Source organism: Catharus ustulatus, chromosome 3 (genome assembly GCF_009819885.2).
Source record: "Catharus ustulatus isolate bCatUst1 chromosome 3, bCatUst1.pri.v2, whole genome shotgun sequence".
Classification (NCBI taxonomy): domain Eukaryota; kingdom Metazoa; phylum Chordata; class Aves; order Passeriformes; family Turdidae; genus Catharus; species Catharus ustulatus.
In genome coordinates, this window is record NC_046223.1 from 106,284,308 (window position 1) to 106,304,246 (window position 19,939).

At 37.4% G+C, this 19,939-nt stretch overlaps 1 protein-coding gene across 1 annotated transcript in view; it reads right to left on the minus strand.

Annotated features, from left to right (window-relative positions):
• Positions 1 to 19,404, minus strand: part of NBAS (NBAS subunit of NRZ tethering complex) — a 161,479-nt gene extending 142,075 nt beyond the window's left edge. Inside the window, exons 1-13 of the mRNA XM_033055335.1 lie at positions 19,261 to 19,404; positions 14,907 to 14,961; positions 14,204 to 14,240; positions 12,489 to 12,566; positions 11,523 to 11,570; positions 10,391 to 10,434; positions 9,857 to 9,990; positions 9,053 to 9,186; positions 8,832 to 8,930; positions 7,418 to 7,556; positions 5,915 to 5,980; positions 2,337 to 2,465; positions 417 to 480 (exon numbers count right to left, since the gene is read on the minus strand). Coding sequence (XP_032911226.1) covers positions 417 to 480; positions 2,337 to 2,465; positions 5,915 to 5,980; positions 7,418 to 7,556; positions 8,832 to 8,930; positions 9,053 to 9,186; positions 9,857 to 9,990; positions 10,391 to 10,434; positions 11,523 to 11,570; positions 12,489 to 12,566; positions 14,204 to 14,240; positions 14,907 to 14,961; positions 19,261 to 19,404 — 1,171 coding nt within the window. The remainder of the gene's footprint in view (positions 1 to 416; positions 481 to 2,336; positions 2,466 to 5,914; positions 5,981 to 7,417; positions 7,557 to 8,831; positions 8,931 to 9,052; positions 9,187 to 9,856; positions 9,991 to 10,390; positions 10,435 to 11,522; positions 11,571 to 12,488; positions 12,567 to 14,203; positions 14,241 to 14,906; positions 14,962 to 19,260) is intronic.
• Between the last annotated feature and the right edge of the window lie 535 nt (positions 19,405 to 19,939).

A 19,939-nucleotide genomic window follows, 5' to 3' on the forward strand; every position in this document is an offset into this window, starting at 1 on the left:
ATGCAATAACCAGGTGCTAAATGGCTGCACAGATTGGCTTGAACTTTCAGAAAACAATAAAGAGTGATGAGGTAAATCCAGTCAGAGGGAATTGTTTTAGAACTGTTTTTAGCATTTTAAACCAATTTCTTTAAGTTACAGTAGCATCCAAGATTTATTAGACATTCACAGGAATAAAAAATGAAATCCTGTGCTAACTGAAATATCAACTTCATTATGGCTATAAAAGCATTCCTAAGAGAGAATCTGAAAAAACACTATTGTGACACCCATTTAGTTCTGCCATGCTACAAATTCAAATCACACAATTTTGGCAACCTGACAGATTTAATTAAGCCATTTCAGCCTTCATATATCTGCATTACTATTTTTAACAACACAGTGATATAAAATAATAATCTAACTGTACTGCATACCTTTTATTTTCTTTCTTTTTTCACTAGAGAGTCTCCAGTCTGGGTTAAGCTCATCATAGCCTGGCTGAAAAAAAAAATATATGCAAGTAAACCTTTATAAAACAGACTCAATTTATTTACTCTGTTGCTGACTCCCTCATTTTTCAATTAAAATGCTCCCTATAAATTCAAAATCTTCTCAAGCATAAACATACAACTGCTGCAGTACCAGTGTACTTTTCTACCAACAATTAAAAATAAAAACAAAACAAAACCACAAGTCATGGCCTGGCTGGCTTTAAACAGTAATCATACCCTAAAGATTTCTGAAATAAAGGTTCTCCAGCAATCAAAAGCCAAGTGTTTGCTTTTCATGTCTATACACAGGACTGCAGATACAGGCACATAAAATAATCTCCAAAAGAGTCTGTGTAGTGGTCCTTTGTGACAGTCTAGTACAGTTCTGTTAAGTATTTTCCCCAGCTGTTTTCAGAATTATAAAGCCCCTTTCAAGACTGGTGCAAGAAAAGCAGCAGAATTATTAATTGATGCACTGCAAGGTTTAGAATTATGTTGCAGTACTGTTGTTTTTAACGTGATTTAGCAGTGACAGAAATCCTGCCCCCAAGTGCAATGCAGTGGAAGTACAGGAAGCTGAAATAACTAAAGCCCATTTGAGTCAAGCTAAAGGTGTTTTTCAGACTTGATTTTTCAATAGAAACGGAGAGTCTCTAATTAAAAGTAAACATGATGCCCCTCTAAGTTAATTTCACACATATTATGAAAATACACGTTATACCTGGACACCAGTTTCACCAATAAAAAAATTTTGAGAACAGTCAAGCATTAATATTCTTTTATATCACCCTCATTGAATTACAAAGTCCTGAATGCTCCTTCAGAACACATATTCACTATTGCCAAAAAGAAAGAAAAAATACAACTCACTGTAAGCATCCTTGAGCAAAATATCTCTGAAGTGTATATTAAAAATAGAGATAAAGAGATATGCATATGTATACACACACACTTATCCCAACACTAGAGTAGAATTTCTTTGAAGTTTTTTTGTTTTGGTTGCTATTTAAAAATACTTTTCTAAATAAGCTTAAAATTACATTTCAATCCCATTTGTTTACTCTGTTAGGAACTGATACTGGTTTGTGTCTTGCAGGTTTAGAACATAACACACAGTACTTCAAGTGAAAAGCCTTTCTTTATCTATTAGTCAAGGAATTAATGGGAAGAAAATCAGAACACTTCACATACCAGTGTGCATCGTTTCAGATTTTTCACTTTTCAGAATGCATTTCTGCATTAAAATGAAGTTTTATTCTTTGAAAACTAATTGGTTTTTAATTCCAGTGTTTAAATTCACACAAATCACATAAAAGTTTGCCACTGTCTGAGCAATTCCTAATGTAAGTTCCCCCACTTAGTTTTGCAAACAATTCCTGTAGAAAGCATTGGACTTAATAGCAAATTGATTAAGAAAATATTCTAGAGCATCATCTGGAAGCAGGTATGGTAAATTTGGAGGGAGGAATAGAATACATTAAGACATCTAGCAGAATTTGGTTTCCACCACTGAAACATGTTTACCCATGTTAGCCTCTACTTCTCTTCTAGAATAGCATTTCAGTCTAATGGCATTGTAGTCTAATTCTAACAGTGTTACCTACTTGGCACCAAAATGCCTCATGAAAAATTCACTGCAACATGGTTCTTTTTCTTAATTTTTCAAGTTTACAGTTTATGGATATAACACAGAAAAATTATTATAAAAGTAAGTATAGGGCTCTTGAAAAACATGGAGCTCACTGGGAAACTCGTATGCAGCTAATGCACCCTTACCCAAACTCGTCTCATCTCCTACAAAAACACACTTCCTGAGAAGTAAGATACATAATTCAAGTTTCTAAATATGTACATTCTTCTTACCTGAGCAGTTTGGTCCCATTCTCCTTGTTGTCTGAGAGATGGAATGGACCAGATTGTCAGTTTTCCTGAGAAATGAATAGCTGCCAAAAGAGCTCCATCAGGAGAAAGGTTCATCTTGAAAACTCCATCCTGCCAAACATAATATCCAAGCAAATAAACATAATAAAAATATACACCAAGGAATACCCCAAAAAATTCCTCCAAATATATTTATTTTCTATTTTAGGGAAACAAAAAATTTTAAAAACTCCCACTCTTAAAAGTTAACATGCCTTAAATTAAAAACAAACAAAAAAATCCCTTATTCTCAAAGAAAAAGATAGGAGATCAGCTGTGGCATGGAAGAGCAAAAACAACCTGCATAAAGAAAGAACACTATCTTAGTATGAACAAATCTTTCGGAATGTAAACTTCTGTATCACACTGCCATTCAGCAAATAAAACCTGGAAGTGCAACATTCCTGAGAGAACGCCCTGACAGCAATGCAGAGCTACTTGGAGGGAAAACTGCATGTCTTTCTCTGTGCAGAAATAACATTCAGCAGCCTCATTTTTTGCTGTCCTGACTCTGGTTCACCCAAGGAAGACTATTACCAAACCACAACTTATAACAGCTCTTGCTCCCTGGGACCAAAAATCTAGGTGGACCTTATTGCAAATCAAATTCTTAAATTAAAGGGGAAAAAATGGGATACAAGAAATGCAGACATTAAGAGATTTTGGAAGAGCACATTGTTCATTTCAGGACACTGAATCAGAATCCAAGTATCTCTCAAATGACAACAGACCAAGTAATAAAATACTGAATATCAGATTAAGTCCATATAGATAAAATAATGCAACATTTGTAAGTTAACTTCATCAAAGTTACAAAAATTCTTCAGGATTAAATTTTCCTTCAGGTCTGGATATCTTAAGAGGCAAAACATACTTCTAGCCAAATACCTTCTTAAGGATTCACAAAGTCCTGGACTTTTACAACTGGATCTGTACACTATTTCCACAAGACACTCTAAATACACGCTTAAATTTTAGAGTCAATTTAGTGCCACTGGCAATGAATGACAATTTCTGAAAATACATTTTACATTTATTCACCCCTCTCCCAACAAAATTCTACATTTTCAGAAAGACCATTCAGTTCTTAGAGTGTCTCATATTCCCTGAAAGACAGCAGGATGCAGACACCCAAAAATTACATTGTTCATAAAATCTCATTTTGTTAGTTCACTTAAAAAAAAATTTTTGTAAGGATTCAGAGTTATAATTGTCCAAGTTTGCAGCTATCAGCTTTTAGGCCAGCACCTCCCCTCTCAGAAAATACCCCAACATAAATGAAGCACAGAAAGGTTAGCTGACATTCATCAATTAAGAAGTTTTAATGGCATTTCTATAGAATGTTACTGGTAGGTATTATTTGAAGGTAGAAATATTCTTCTCAGGTCAAGGCGTTTGTTTGGACTCAGGGGTTTTTTAATTATTGTTTTTATTTCATTTCTTAGGCTTTTAAAGTTCGAGGTATGCCATAGAAGCAATGACAATCAAGAAATCTGTTTACTGTTGAACAGTGGTTTCCAGTTGCTGAGAGCACTCCTTAAATTCAAGCCTAAACTGTTTTTAATTGAAAAGGAGAGTATTAAGGGGTTTTTCAAACACATTAAGAATTGTAAGAAAAAATTCGTATTCTATGACTATATTCTTAGGCAGCTGGAGTACTTTCAACTGTAGTTTGTCCAGGAATTGTACATGCCTTTGAATGGCAATTCTCTCTTTACAAGTCAATCTGCATGCACAAAGGACAAAGAACAAAAGATTGTTCAAGGACCTAGAAACACAGAGCTAAAATCTACAACCTGTTCAGATAACTGATCAGGTATACATCACAGATCCTGAAAGGAGGTAAACATTTATGCAGCAGTCAGTAATAATTCTCTGGTTGTGAGATTTAGATATTGGGTGGCCATTAACACACTCAAATTTACCACCCAAGCCCTGTTATCTATAAAAATTAATCAGTCCTTTTCCAAAGCAGGCAATGTTGTCTCCATAAACAGATCATCAGCTTAAGGGAACAGCAAAACAAGATGTTGAGAAACTCAGCAGGCTGGCACTTCACATTTTTAAGTGTCATTTAACAACACTAAGAATCAAATCCCAGGGTAGTCAGTTCTAATATACATGTCCTCTAGCTGCTGTGTCTGTCATACTTTAACCCTGGTGTTAACTTCACACTAGGAATAAAAACTATACCTTACATATTTAAGCCACAATCTCTTAAACTGGATCAAAACATTCAAGGATGACTAAGTTTCCACATTTCTTCATTAATTTAGTAGTGGCAAGTGCAATGAAGTTGAAGTTTAGTACAGCCACACTACAAGCTTTTCAGCAAAAAAAGCTTAAGTCAGCTTTATCTTTAGCATTTTCAGTGAAGGAAATAAAATCTCTCCCCATTCCACCCTTGAGAAAGATTCAGAAAGATTTGTTTTCCCTTTCCAATCAAGCAGACAACTTCTTCTTTTAACCAATCCCCTAAAACATCCCAAAAATCTATTAAGGTCATTTCCAACTCAGATCAGCTTTCTTTCTCTCAGGAGGACACAGAGTAAATGTGGTAGACAGAGATTCTTTACTGTTCTTTCCTTGTAAACAAAAGATGGGAAAGCAATTTTGTTTTTACAAGAAGGGCAAGGGGATAGAAAAAGGAATCAAACCAAGGCTACACACGATGAGTAGACAAGAGATAAGAAAAGGAACTGCAGTACTGCAGGGAGAGCTCCTAAGGCATGTAGAAGAAAGTCATGAGCACTATGTACAAGACCTTAGAAATACAGAAAGCACAACCTACACCTCAGCATGACATTCAAGATTTAGCACTCGTTCAGGGCAGAGAAAAACACAAGGTTCATACCCAGAGTTTGGTAAGAGTAAGTTGATTCTGATCAGCAGTTTCATTAGGTTCACATGCATCCTGGGAGTAGAAGTCTGACCCATAATAAATTTTTGAAGTTACTCCGCAAAATGTTTCTATAGTATCTCAGACTGTAAAAACAGAGCCCTTGTGTCTCCCCTATTTAAGCCATGAACAAAGAGTTTGAATCCACCTACTTTTTCTTCCCCACATGGTGTGAAAATTGTAGGCTGAGGAGATTTTATTGTTTTCTAGTAGGAAGATATAGCGCAGAACACTAAGTTTTGCTCTTATTCTTTATCTCTTGGGCATATATTTGAGAAACATCATCACAATCTACTTTCTTCTTGCAGAATATATAACACATCTAACATAGTCCGATTATCACATTCATTAACAAATAATTAGGTGGCTTCTTACAGCTTCTTTTTTGAATAAGGGTTTACATTTAATTCTGAACTCTACATCTCTAGACCTGATCCTGAAACCTAGTGATTCAAGGGGCAAGCTACTCCATTTAATGCTAAAGCTTTTTGATTAATTTAATAGAATGCTAATTCCTAAAGTGCATAAATTAAAACCTGCTTTAAGTCAGTCTCTCAGGTAGTCATGAATAGACAATTATGTTAGTAAAATACATTTCTGAGGTAGACCTAGATCTTAATACCTGTTCTGTTCCTCGCCTGCTGTAAAATCTTAAATTCATAATCCTTAATAATCCTCTTCTCTGTGCCTGTAAGAACAGAAACAAATCATACAATGAAAAACAATCTCATACATTGTTTTATGCACCAAAAATTAAGTCATATTTGAAATACTAAAACAACTCTGCAAGATTCTTTAGAGCCTCTGCAGAAAGACCTTGACAAATCAGAGAGATGGGCAATCACCAACCATATGAAGTTTAACAAGGCCAAGTGCCAGTCTCTATCTGAGGGAACCCTGGCTGTGTGCACAGACTGGGGAATGAGAGGCTGGAGAGCAGCGCTGCAGAAAGGGACCTGGGGTCCTGGCTGACAGCGAGTTGAATGAGTCAGCAGTGTTACAATATATGAAAGAGATTAAGTCACTTGGAGTGTCCAAAGAAGGCCAGAAGGATGGTGAAGGGCCCTGAGGGGAAGCCATGGGAGGAGAGGCTGAGAGCACTGGGTCTGTCCAGCCTGGAGGAGACTGAGGGGAGACCTCAGTGCAGTTACAGCTTCATTGAGAGGGGAAGAGAGGGACAGACACTGATCTCTGCTCTGTGCTGACAGGGACAGCACCTGAGGGAATGGCCTGAAGTTGTGTCATGGGAGATTTGCATCGGATATCAGGGAAAGGTTATTCACCCAGAGGGTGTTTGGGCACTGGAACAGCTCCCCAGGGCAGTGGTCACAGAACCAACCCTGACAGAGCTCAAGAAGTGTTTGGAAAATACTATCAGGCACTTGGGTGTCCTGTGTAGAGCCAGGAGTTGGACTCGATCTCTGTGGGTCTCTTCCAACTCAGCATATTCTATATGTTACTATTTTTAAACTTCCATAAGATTGCCTACTCTAAAATAATGCAAGCAGAACAAAACCCAGTTTGTATAATTCTGTCCACTTCAGCAGGTATATAACATGTCACAGAAAAGCACTACTCATTTGCAATTAAATTAACAACTCACTTGTAATACTAAGCAATACCTATGTAAGAGTAAATACTGGAATTTATCCTGGTATATGATAAATTGATTTCAGTATAACCAAGCTGTTACCAAATCAAACATTTACTTCTACTAGAAGAAAAAGAAATCAAGAGCCGGAATTAAACTGAAACATTTATTTCAGGTGTGCTGCCTTTTGTTCTGAAGTAATTTTGTAATTTGTTTTTTTCCAACAAAGACAGGTAACATATCCCAACGTACAACTAAGAGCAAAAAATGTAACAGCTTGGAAGTTTACAAACTCCTTTCTTCTTGTTTTTGGTTTTAAAACCACAAGTGATAATTAAGAACTTAAAGTTCAAGTCATACTACAGAAAAAGCAAAAAACAGACAGATGCTGTGGGGAAAAAGATAACTGTTTAGACATACACATCATAGCTTAGAAAACAGAAAAACATCACATTAAAGCCATCTTTCATAAAGAGATACTTTTTGAGCTTCCAGCGGCAATATTCATCCAGTAAAATGAGGACACATACTTACTGTTCTGACATCATCTTCGTAACTAGTGACCTGTTTGTAATGGGGAGAGCCTGACAGAATTCTCCAAGCAGATATCCCACAACCAGCTGCTTTAGATACTCCATCCTCATCTGTTTCACAGCCTCCTACAAGGAGAAGTCTATAAAATATATAAAAATGTATTATGATGCCACATTTTTTTAAATTTTAAATTTTCTTAAATCTATACCAGTTTGCTTAGAGTAACAAAAGGTTAAATACACCAAGACACTTAACAGTAACAATAAACTTTGTCTGTAACTAAACATCCTGAAATCTAAAAATACTTCAATATTATTCAATTTTATTTGCATCATGTATACCTACTCATTCTCATCTCTAGCTTTCCAGGTAAGTCATTGGTTCTTTTGTTTTCCATCCATTCCATCCAATTGTGCATTCTTTCAAGTGTCAATTTTTCAACTTTACTAAGCCACTCAACAGGCTGCACACAGCAGGAAATACTACAACCATCAACCCTGGTCTGATCAAAGGAAACAATGGGTTGATTCTGCTGCCTGTAGTAGTAGTCCATAACTACTATCTCAAAACTGTAAATTACACTGAGTATTAATTATGTGAAATCACTAAATATTAATTAGGTAGAAATACAAAGCCATATACAAAATTAATCTCTCAAAATAATAAGCTAGAAGAACATTATATCTCATTAATAATAATTTGTTTTCCTAAGATAGATATGACAGCTCACTTAATACTGAAGAATGAGAACAAGTTTTTTAAATAGTGAGTTTCTTCTGGTATTTTACAGCTAAGCCTAATTTCCATTTAAAACATTACAGTGATGTAACATTATGCTGAAAGATTTAATCCTAGCAGATCTAATACAAGAAAAATATCTAGAACACAGCTTAGTTCCAACAACTGAAGAGAAACAGAAATAGAGTTGCTGAGTTTATCTTGCTACATAACAAATCAATACTAAAAAAGTAGTCAATTCCAGATAGAAAAACAAAACAAAACAAAAAAACAGACAAAACAAAACAAAAATCCACCAACTAAAACAAATAAAAAACAAACAACAACTAAACTTATACTTCAACCTTTACCCATCTTTCATCGCATTCAGAAACCTCTTATCCTCTTTTGAAGCTATTCTTGATATTCTAAAAAGTGGATGTTGCTTACACAAGGTACTCAAACAGAAAAGGACTTTACTAATAAATAATAACTTTACTAATGGAATAAAGTCAAGTGAGATGAACTAAGGTTTCTCTTTGATAGTAGAGACATGACTTTTTATTACTGATGCCCTAAATAGCACTTTTAGAATAGATTTTTCTCCCCCTCCCTATCCAACACACTTCAACGCTAATTTTGCCAATTTTTGTTCATCACTTACATACCTATGTCAGATAGCAAACAGAATGCTTACCTGTGACCAGGATGATAAATGACAGCTGTTATCCCATGGGGGTAGTGGCTGCTAAAGCTGAAACTATGACTTTCTTGAAAGCTTTGATTTGTCCCAACACTAAGGTATGCCAGGGAAAAAGAAATGCACACATTAGTTCAGATTTATTTCCTTAAAGAGTAGAAAATAATTCCTCTGAAGTCCACTGTGCCTTCTCAAAGCAAGTCAAAATTCATGCTTACCTTACAAGGTAACTTCTCAGTTCTCCACGATAATTAACAACAAGGAGTTCAGCTGACCACTGGGCACTTGCTTTGTATTCCAGAAAGATCAATCCAGCAATAGCGTAACTCAGATCGCCTGGAAAACTTGCTGTCTTTACCCAAAAATGAAGGCAGACATTGGGAGAGAAAGGGGATTTTTAAAAAGTGTTACTGAAAGAACAAGAAAGTTAAATTAACTTTTAAGTATTTTTTAAAAAATAAAGTTTCATAGTTTGCATTACAACTGAAACATATTTTCTTTTATTTGATTTTAAAGAAACCACATTAATAAAAGTCTGCAAAGACAATATACTGAGGAAATACACTTGAACCACCTTCACAAATACACCCTTTGAAGAAACAAAATAGAAAATATATTGTGTGAGGCCTGTCAACACCAATTACCTAATATTGTACCAAGCAAAGTACTCTGGCAGCAACATTTCTTGATTTGCAATTGACTCTGCATACACAGTGCAGATTTACAGTCTATTACTTCAAATTGTGGAGAGTCCATATTTTCACTGATGCACCTACAGATCCACCACAATTCCAAAACATGTAAAACATATCCTTTGTGCTGTTGTAAGGGCTACACATGACTTTTGTTGATCATGTGATGGATGTGTTGTATTTTTTATGGTCCATTTCTGCATGATATTCATAGTGTAAGCATTTATAGCAAACTAAGCCCTGATTTGAAAAAGATCAAAGAGTGGAAATTATCCATGATCCTTAAAAGAAGTTCTGCTGTATCTGTAATTTAACTTAGAGAGCACATACCGGTGAAATGACCAAAAGCTCACTACCCATCAGGTCAAACACTCTGACAGTTCCACTGCTTTCAGCATAAGCAAGTAATGTACAATCATGACTCCATGCCACTCTCCTCCACTGAGGGTTAGGATCCTTTGGCACTACGAAAAACAAAGTTATTAATAAAAGCAAAAAGTAAATATAATCCCTTAAACAGAACAAAATTTATTTCCCTCAAAAAAATACTAGGGGCCTACCAGCATTACAAGCTTATCTCAGAGGAGGGCAAAAAAAAAAGAAAAACCATGTGTGTCTCCCAGAGCTATTAATTCTAACTATAATTTCATTTTAGATTCAGGTTTCATATATTAATCATGATAGAAAGAACTGGCAGAGGGAGGGTAATGGAGCTCGTCACAAAGCAAAACTATTAAGAGACTCTTTCCAATGATTTTAAGAAGTTGTATCACCATGGTTAAAGTAAACCAACACACCACCATTTAGCAACATATGAATAACAAACAGTGATGACACTAAGTAATGATGAAGAGGTTGCCATACCTTGACATTTTCCAACTATGGATACAAAGTCATCCTTTGCAGACCTGCAGAAAAAAAGACTCATATGAGTTTAGATACGAAAAAACCCACTATTCAATTTTCTATAACAGAACACTAGAAAAATATTCCAAGTGCACAATTCAAAGGTCTGCATGCCTCTAACTATTTGTTCAAAAAAGCAGATAGTAACTTTCACCATTAGGCAGCTACAGTAACTAACAATAGTATTTTAGAAACCCTGCTCCAGCTGCATAAATACCAACATCCCTCATATATTTGTAATGCTGTACAAAATAGGACACCATCATTTCAGTGCTTCATGTAACTTTAGGGAAAAAAAGCCTAGTCGGTTTTCTCTAGGTTACAATTTTAGAAACAATCCAAGAATATAGTTACATTAATACAGTTGAAACACAAGATTTATTTTATAGTCTTTAAGCTGACGTTTATGGTGCTCACACCACTTTTGATTGAACAATTTTCATACACTTGCTTCTTTTACATATAAATGGAAGGTCTGACCTTCTAGCAAATGGATTTTTGTGAAGCAAGTAAACACACTCAATCAAGATCTGTTCTGCAGCTAAATGTGCTCTTGAACTGGAAAAGGAGAGCCTGTTGTTAAGAGTGCACAAGAAAAGGGAAAGCATCAGTCTTTACAGCAATCCACACCACTTGTAAAATAAGGTGAAGTATTATACATGCCAGCTACTCCACAGAGAAGAACACTAGATATTAGCTCCTTGTCCCATTTTTAGTTGAGAATTTCTAGAGGGCAGAAGGGCAGATTTTAGAAAGACCATGATTTATGCTGAATGTTTTTGAGGATTTTGATTGTTTTTCTTTCACATCTTGAAAACAGAGAGAGAGATACAGATATATAAATACATCTATTATAATTACGGGCGGTCAAGGACAGTTTATGTTTGGTTTGGGTTTTTTGTTTTAATGGGGGATGGCTGAGAACTAAAAAGAAACAGAAGGCTTCTGCTTTTATGCTCATTCCACAGAAAACCTCACAATATGTAACACTGCAAAATAAAACAAAAAAATCTTTCAAGTATTGCTAGCAAATGACCAGAAACACTTTCTCAGAACTCCACATCTGAAGCAACAGATAATGCTAAATTACCTGATTTCTACACATTGGTCTTGAACAACTGCCAACAATTTACCATTGCTGAAAGAAAAAACATACATGAAAGTTCATTTCAAGTCCACTCCTTACAGAATGTGCATCAGAGAACCCTAGGTGCTTTTCTCCACGGTTAGATATAAATTGCCTCATTCATAAATTTAAAAAAAATTAAATAGGAAATATAAATTTTTATTAAAAATAAGCTATCCATGCTATGATACTCCTTTCATTTCACAGAAATCTATCTCCCATTCTTTTCTAGCAGCACTAAGAAAATGTCTAAAATCCTACTGCATGGGAGATCAGAGTCAAGATGTTGCTTACAGATAATTTTACAACAGCAACAGATAAAACTATGTATTTCTTTATCTGGTATAAACAAGTATCATAAGTCAGTAAGTTACGTGTCTTTGCATACAACAAACTAAAACCTTCCCCACTGAACCATTTTTCTGTGCATACTTGTGCTTACTTTCAAAACCCAGTGATCTCAGTAATATTGCTAAAATTCCTGAAGAACAGCTGGTTCTAGCCTTGGAACTCTCACTCTTCTGTGTATGCAATAGCAGACAAGCCTTGAGGATATGCATTCACTCTCAACAAATATAAATTGCTTATTTTAAAATTATATATTCTGCCAAGTTATAAGTCTTTAATCAACCAAGTTCAGGACTTGAATTTGAAAATGACTGCACTGCAAGCCACTTTGCCTCAAAAGGCAGACAGATACTGAGCCCTGAGTGAGGGGTGCAGTCACTGCAGGGAAGCAGGTAGAAGCCCCTAGGTAGCACATTGAGGGCACCTGTGAAAGCTTCCAGCATTTCTCTTGACCAGAAAGAACAACACATCTTTAGCACAATATCAACTCAGCACAGCTATCAGTGGGAATGGTGGAGGGAGCAGAGGAAGCATTAATACCTTCACTCCTGTCAGAAATGGCAAAGGGTGGGAGCTGGTTACCTTGCAAGTACGAGGTGCCAGTTGATCTGCTTACTAACCAGACGAACCAGTCCAGCAGGCAGGGAAAACTTTGCGGGGCTGAAATACCAAAACCATTAGGTTAAATCAGAACACACAGTGAACAAATGCAGTACCTGAGATGCACACACCAGACAACTCAGCTTCAAGGCAACCATCAATTACCTGAGAGGGTTTGCAGCTGAACATGAATCAACACTGCACCCTGCCAACGACAAAGGCAAACAACAGCCTTGTTTTTGCTGACAGAACAAAACTGCATAATAAGGGAACTGATCATTTATTTATCACTCTTTATAATCTGGTCACCAGCCAGTTTTCAAGAAAACAGGAGGGGTACCAAAATGGTCAGGGGACTGGAGTACTTGCCCTACAGTAAGTCAGATGCTGTGGGAATGGTATCTGTTTAGCCTGAAGAAGGGAAGGCTTCAGGATGACAAAACACCAGCATTCTGGTTGATACCTAGGAGATTACCAGGATGATGGGAGCAACAGAGGTGCATGGCAGGAACACAAGAAACTATGATCAACCCTTTGGAGGACTTGGAAGTGCTGAGGTAACAGTTGGACTCAATGACTGTAAAGATCCTTTCCAACTTAAATGTCTCTGTAATTCTAAACCAAGGAGATTCCAAGCCAACATGAAGAAAAGATTTTATCACCATGAAGACAGACTTGAACAGGCTGAACAGAGAGTCTGGTTTCTCCATCCTTTAACCTTTCCTAAGACTTAGCTGGACAGAGCCCCAAGGAATCAGTCAGAATTCAGTGTTCTCCTGCTTTTAGTGGGAGTTTAAATTTGAGACCTCCCAAGCTCCCTCCAAAACTCTTTTATCAAATACATGAAAACAGCAACTAAAATAATTATAAAAGCTTGACATTAGCTTTTAAATAAGACTACTGGAAGGAGGGAAGAAAAGTAAGTGAAATCTGTCTACCATTAAATCCTTACAACTAGACTCACACGACAGTATGGTGCTCGTAAACATCACCACCTCACAAGAAAAGGATGCGGGGAGTAGGTGCAAAAATACAGTAGAACATCAGCAATAGGGAAAACAGAATTCCCTGCCAAATTCAAGTATGGTACTGTTTCACAGGAAATCACATTAATGTCCCTTTCCATGTAACTCAAAACCAGCAGATTATCCCTTAAAAGGGGAAACTGGTATCTTCAAACCTGCTAAGTAGTGTAAACACAGAGGACCATTTAATGACTTTTTTAATGACTTTTTGAATCAAAATTTAAATTTATAAATGGCATGAGTGCTGCTCAAGAAGCTATCAAGCTTTTTGTCTATGTCTGAATTGTCAAAGAAAAAAAATTCAAAATTATTCCTCCAAAGGAAGCAAACCCTGTCCTGCCATCAGTCACTGACACTTAACAAACGCTGCAACAGCTTTCCTTGCAACATCTCAGCTGGGAGTAGAGAGGACAAATGTGTCTGGAGAAACCTGTTCCAACTGCAAGGTTACTTCAGCTTCTGACAAATGCACAAAGTCAAACTAATATGTATCAGTCTTCTTCTATTTAGGTTTCACATGCAACTCAACCAGCTACAACTCAATTTATAAACAGAGGCTATTCTAAGCATTGCTTGGACAATATTCTAAACAAGAATTACTTTCCATCAAATCAAAAAGCTATAAAAATATTATCAAATAGGACAATTAAGCAGCATTCTCATAAAACATACCTGTACCAGATGTACCGAAGCAAAAACAGTGCAGGACCTACAATGGAGAGAGGTAAAAATTATATCTCTGTTAGTCTTAAAACACTCCCCAGCTTACTGCACAGGGAACCTCAAATTCTCACTGAAGAAAAAGGTATTGAGGGGAAAAAATGTTCTATACTAGGCCAAGGAATTCCGATGTTAGAATAAACGCAAACAGCAAATCAAAAATAAAGAAAACCAACCAAACAAAAAAATCACTGCACACTTTTTGAAATTCTAAGAGACATTCCTACTGGAAAGTCTCTTATAGAATAGAAAAATAGAATTCTGTTCAATTACTGCCATTCAACACTTGGTTTATGCAATGACGTATCATCAGAATGTAAAACTTCCTCATAGAGTAAGTAGCGAACAGTCCAGTGGAAGAGATGTTAAGAGAGGGGGAAAAAAAGGCTCAAGTACAGTTTGCAAAACACAGAGCTTGTTAACTTTTTAGATGTATGGTTTATTAATTTGATCCAACAAACATATGGAGACAAGAACACTTACAAAACTGACATAAAAATAACAGCCATGTTCACAATCAGAAAACATCTTCCTGAAAACACATCCTGCACTCTACTTCCATTATATTAGGCCCTCTAAAGGGCAGAAATTGCAAAATTTACAAGTAATTCACACAGTCTTAGAAGTCATGAATGTAAGAACAAGACATATTTACCTGCAATTGCTCTAGAGATGATAAATGATGCACCATGTTTTCTGTTGCCTCTTGGCTGCAATTATGATAATAATCATCAGACAGCATGTCACACATTTTTAACTTAAATACAATATTCATACATAAATTCACTGATTAAATTTAAGTTGGCTCCTAGCCTACAAGTTCTTCATGTATTTTCTATTACTCACTACTTCATATAATGTCTGCTTAAACTGCACAAGCTAAAACAGGCTACAACGCCAAATAATTTAAATGCCAAGATGCAATACACAAAATGTGCTACAGATTGTCTATTGATTCGGCTTGGCCTCAGTCTTTGGGTGGTAACAAAAGACATTGACTTCTGATTATGTTCTCCTGCAAGCTACTATAAATCATTCTTTTTATGCCAAATAAATGCCACAGTGATCTGTAATGCCTACCAGTCCAAGTATTTGGTGTATAACACATTACGCTAATATCTAAGTGCTAAGCTACCTAAAGATTGCTCATGGAAGTTTCAGAAACATTAAGAAAAACAAACTATATCTGAAAAAAAAACAAAAACCTCTTTTTACATCGATTTGCACTATGTAGCATGGCTACTCAGATAACCACCTCTACTCTATACCATCTCACACAGCCTTTCTACCTGCCCTGCTCTACTTAAGGCAGAGGGAGCAACTACAGTCACTATAGAAATGAAAGGACGCTCCAAACACAGAAAAAAGGAATCCAAAACAACACAAGATATATATTCTTATCTACAACAGGAGATAAAATTATTTCTCAGTAAGAAGCAGGAAAAAATATACAAAACTGAGACAAGAACAAGAATAACCAATAAGGAAGGATCCACAAACAAATCCACAAAATAAGCAATCATGCTCTCTAATGAAAATATTAGAGTATCCCAAAATGAGCATTAGAGTAGGCAATTACTGAATTTTCTCTTCCATTCAATTTAAAATACACCGAGCAAATTTCTCATTAACTGAAACATCCAGACCTCACCAAGTTACAAAGCAGTAAACACTGGAAGACAGATTAAATTTATCAACATTTTAGAACATGTCTATGCTTAAAAAATAATATTTGGGTTCCCAAATTTAAATTATTGAAGTAAAGATTAGTTTTGTAGGCAAAGTTTGCAATCCATAAATAGTCTTCCAAATAACCAGGTTGTCATCTCACAGCATGCAAGAAGCAAACACAGCTGTACTAATAGATAACATTCCATATTCAGGTTGATCAGCCAGGAAATAACAAGGCATTACAGTAAAATAAGTGAGAGCATAAATTATTTCTTACAGCTACCTTAGTACCTCAGGGAGAACTGTAACTCCCTAGGGACCTTAGAAGCAGAGCTTGTTGAAAGTTGTTGGATTATGAGAAAGTTCCCAGCCAAAAACATTTCCTAAATTTGCTTACATCTCTTGAATTTTTTTTAATATTTTAAGTGTCTGCTCCTGAGCCTAAACTACAGACTGCTATTCCACACATCTTAAACTCTTCACAAAACTGATTAACTATTAAATCCTGAAGACCTGAATTTTACTTTTTTATAATACATTCTTATCATTTCATCAGTAGCAATGGTTACCAGATATGTTGTATTTCTTTTTTAATTCACTCCTTCTTGAGAAAACAACTTCAACTTCTCCTTCCCTAGAGCATTCCAGGAATAAAATCTAAATAACTTTCTTGCTGACAAGACACCCACTTAGTTTTGGAATTTTTTGCACACACTGCAAGCTCACTGGAAGGACAGAAGCTGCTGGGTGTTGGGGAAATCTCAAAACATTTGACTGTAATGGAAAAAAAAATAAAAAACACAGGACCAGGTGATACATTTTGGAAAATAAATTGAAGAAGAGAGTTCAATCTGCCTATATTTCCATAAATCACTTCATAAGTCCTCTCTTGCAACCTTGTCCACAGCCACTGCCTCATTCACTAGTTTCACAGACCTACTACTCAGTAATTCCTTTTATTCTCATTATATATTTCATCATTCTCAACCAGTGCATTATATGCAATGGCATCACTATCCTGAATACAGACTGTTTAATTTCCACACCACTCTCTTCCTGATATACTCAGTTCCTCATGTGTTTCCTTCACAACCTCCCTGCCCCTCCTCTTCTTCCCCAAAAAAATTCTTACTGGAAAGCTCAGTACATGTGAATGACAATACTAACAAGAACTAAAATTAAAGCAAATCTGGGCATTCAATGTACGAGATCCAGTTTTATCAATGTCTTGAATTTAACATGATTTTACACTTCCAACACAAGACTCATCTTCCAATAATTTGAGCTGTAAATTCTAGTACTCTGCAATTAAAAATTAATCATCTCAAATGAAATAACAAAAAATAAAGTCGATAAAGACCTGTGAAAGTTTAAGGTCTGTCTTTGTAGCCCAGATTACTGCATAGGAAGACAATGAATTTCATTTCCCAGTGCAGCATTCAACTTCCTTTCTCTTTCTACCATTCCTTACCTCACTTATTCCAAAAGATTCAGTTCTACAAGAAAGTAGAGTGTGATTTTTTTCTGAAAAGTGTGAAAAAAAAGGATTAAAAGAGACAGATGTTCCAAGGGAAAAGTCACAGTTACCTAAGTAATATCACTGTTAAGGCACCTTAAGGCAAAAACTGACTCATACTGACAAAATAATCTGTTTGCCTTTGATCAGTGCAAAATCAATTTCCCACTGAAATGGTAAAGAGACAATCAGAAGTGCCCTTGAGTACTGACAGTTTCCAAGAAGCATGTAAATCAAACTATACAGCATATTATTTTCAAACCTTCCAACTTCTGCTATTGAAAACAGGTAAAGTAAACAGCAAGAAATACCAAGTTTAAAATAAAGAGCACCATCTGCTTAAGCTGACAAGCAAATTCAACTATGCTTAGAAATTCTGACTACCAAGGCAGATAAGGACTCTCGGACTGTGGTTACACAGTCACTTTACATCGGCATCCCCACGTGCTGCCACTAAAGGGAGGTGTCACTCACTGACACAGCCCCCTTGGTACCTACAGGGGTACCAGAGGGACCACTTAACAAAAGGAGAAGAAACAACACGATTGCTTCTCAGACTAATCAATTCTTTGATCAACTTACCATACAACTTAAGAACACTAATGGCAGCAGAAACTTGTCAGAAATGTGCCCCCTTAACAGGGCTGTAAAAGAACCCAGGCTCTTGTCATCTAACTCCTTCTCCTTGTTTGCAACAATTTGCAAAATTGTTTCCATATATTGCTAAAAACAAAAACTACCTACCATTTTTCAAAACACAAAATCGGTGGAACTATTGATTCTTCTATACAAACAACCTATTCAGTTAGTAATTGGTAATACAGTAATTGTATTTTCCAAACACCCATACCTGTTGCTGCAACTGAGGATTTACAGATCAAGACCAGCAACAACAAAAAAAATCTTTCTGATAAATGAAAACCAATTTTTTGAGCATGGCTCTAGTAATTTTTTCCACTTGTCATGTTCAGTTGTTCTCATTAAGCATAAAACTTTGTATGTGTCTATTAACAACTTTAAGTGGGAAATACACTAAAAACTTCAGTGGATTTAAAAGCCACTACAAGAAAGAGAAAAAAACCACATTGCTTGCATCCTCTATATGCAAGTCAGACAAGAGCAGACACAGAGGCAGCAAGCTCAGCACATTGCAGAAGAAAACATGAAAAAGGAAAGAAGAGCTTCTCAGCTTTTCTAGTGACCCAGGAAGAACAACAGATAGAAACAACTAAAAACTTGAAACACAAGAACAGTGTTTTCTAATTTCTTAAGTACTGGCATCCATTTGTGCGCATTGTGGACATAAAGTGAAATTATTATTTTTTTTTATATATTTTCCCTGTTACCCCACTCCTGCAAATACAGACAGAACTATACTGATACAGGAGTCTAGAGAGAAGATCTAATTTTCCTCATACAAGGCAAACTCAATGAAGGTCCTGTGTTCACCAGGACAGATTCCACAGCTCTCTGTACAGCAGTTTCTAGGGATGAGACCTGCACTTCATTCACCGTAAGTTCGCTTATGTCAGCTCCACAGTCAAACCCGATATACGTTGCTCAACAAGCCAGAAACACTTCAGGGCATCCCAGGTGGCACATGCCAAAGTGGGAATTAAGTGACACGAAGGCACAGCAGACAATGGCCGCACGGACACCCCGTGTCCCCGCCAGGAACAGCGCGGACATCCCGCTGATGCTCCCTGGATGCACCTGCAGCCTCCAGCATCCCCCGCAGCCCCCGGGGCGCCTCCGCGTCCCCGCCCGCGCCAACGTGGCCGGTCCCCACCCCCTCCCGCGGCCGCGCCGCGGCCACACGCACCTGCACCTCGGTCTCCGGAGGCCATTCGGTGTTGACCAGCAGGTCGTACAGGATGTTCTCCTCCCCGTCCTCCGCCTGCTCGCCGGCGCCGGCCATGCCGCGCTCCCCGGGCGCCCGGCCGCTGTCCCCGCCGGCGGCGGCCATGCCGGCCCGTCCCGCCCTCCCCGCGCCGCCACGGCGACGGCGCCCGGCGGGGGCCAAACCTCCGCGCCGTTAACTCGCGCGGCGCCGGCCCGCAGCGTGCGGGCTCGGGCTGGGCACCTCGGGCTGGGCATTGAGCCCGTACGGAATAGCGGCAAAAAACGGGGGAAAAGCAAAACGTGGATTTCTCGCAGGTTGTTCTTCCAACTTTAATGTTGCTACGTGGGACTTCTAAATATTTCAGTCCTACAAGTTGGAGTTCCTAGCGTTTAGCTCTCTCAAGTAGATAAAATGAGAATGTTTGTAAGTTCTGGGCCCCCTCACATCAGGAAGGACATTGAGGGGCTGGAGCGTGCCCAGAGAAGGCCAGGGAGGTGGGGAAGGGTCTGGGACACAAGTCTGTGAGTGGCTGAGGGAGCCAGGGGTGTTTGGCCTGGGGAAAAGGAGACTCAGGAATGACCTTAACACTCTCCAGAACCACCTGAAAAGGGCTGCAGCCAGGTGGGGATTGGGCTCTTCTCCCAGGCGAGAAGCAACA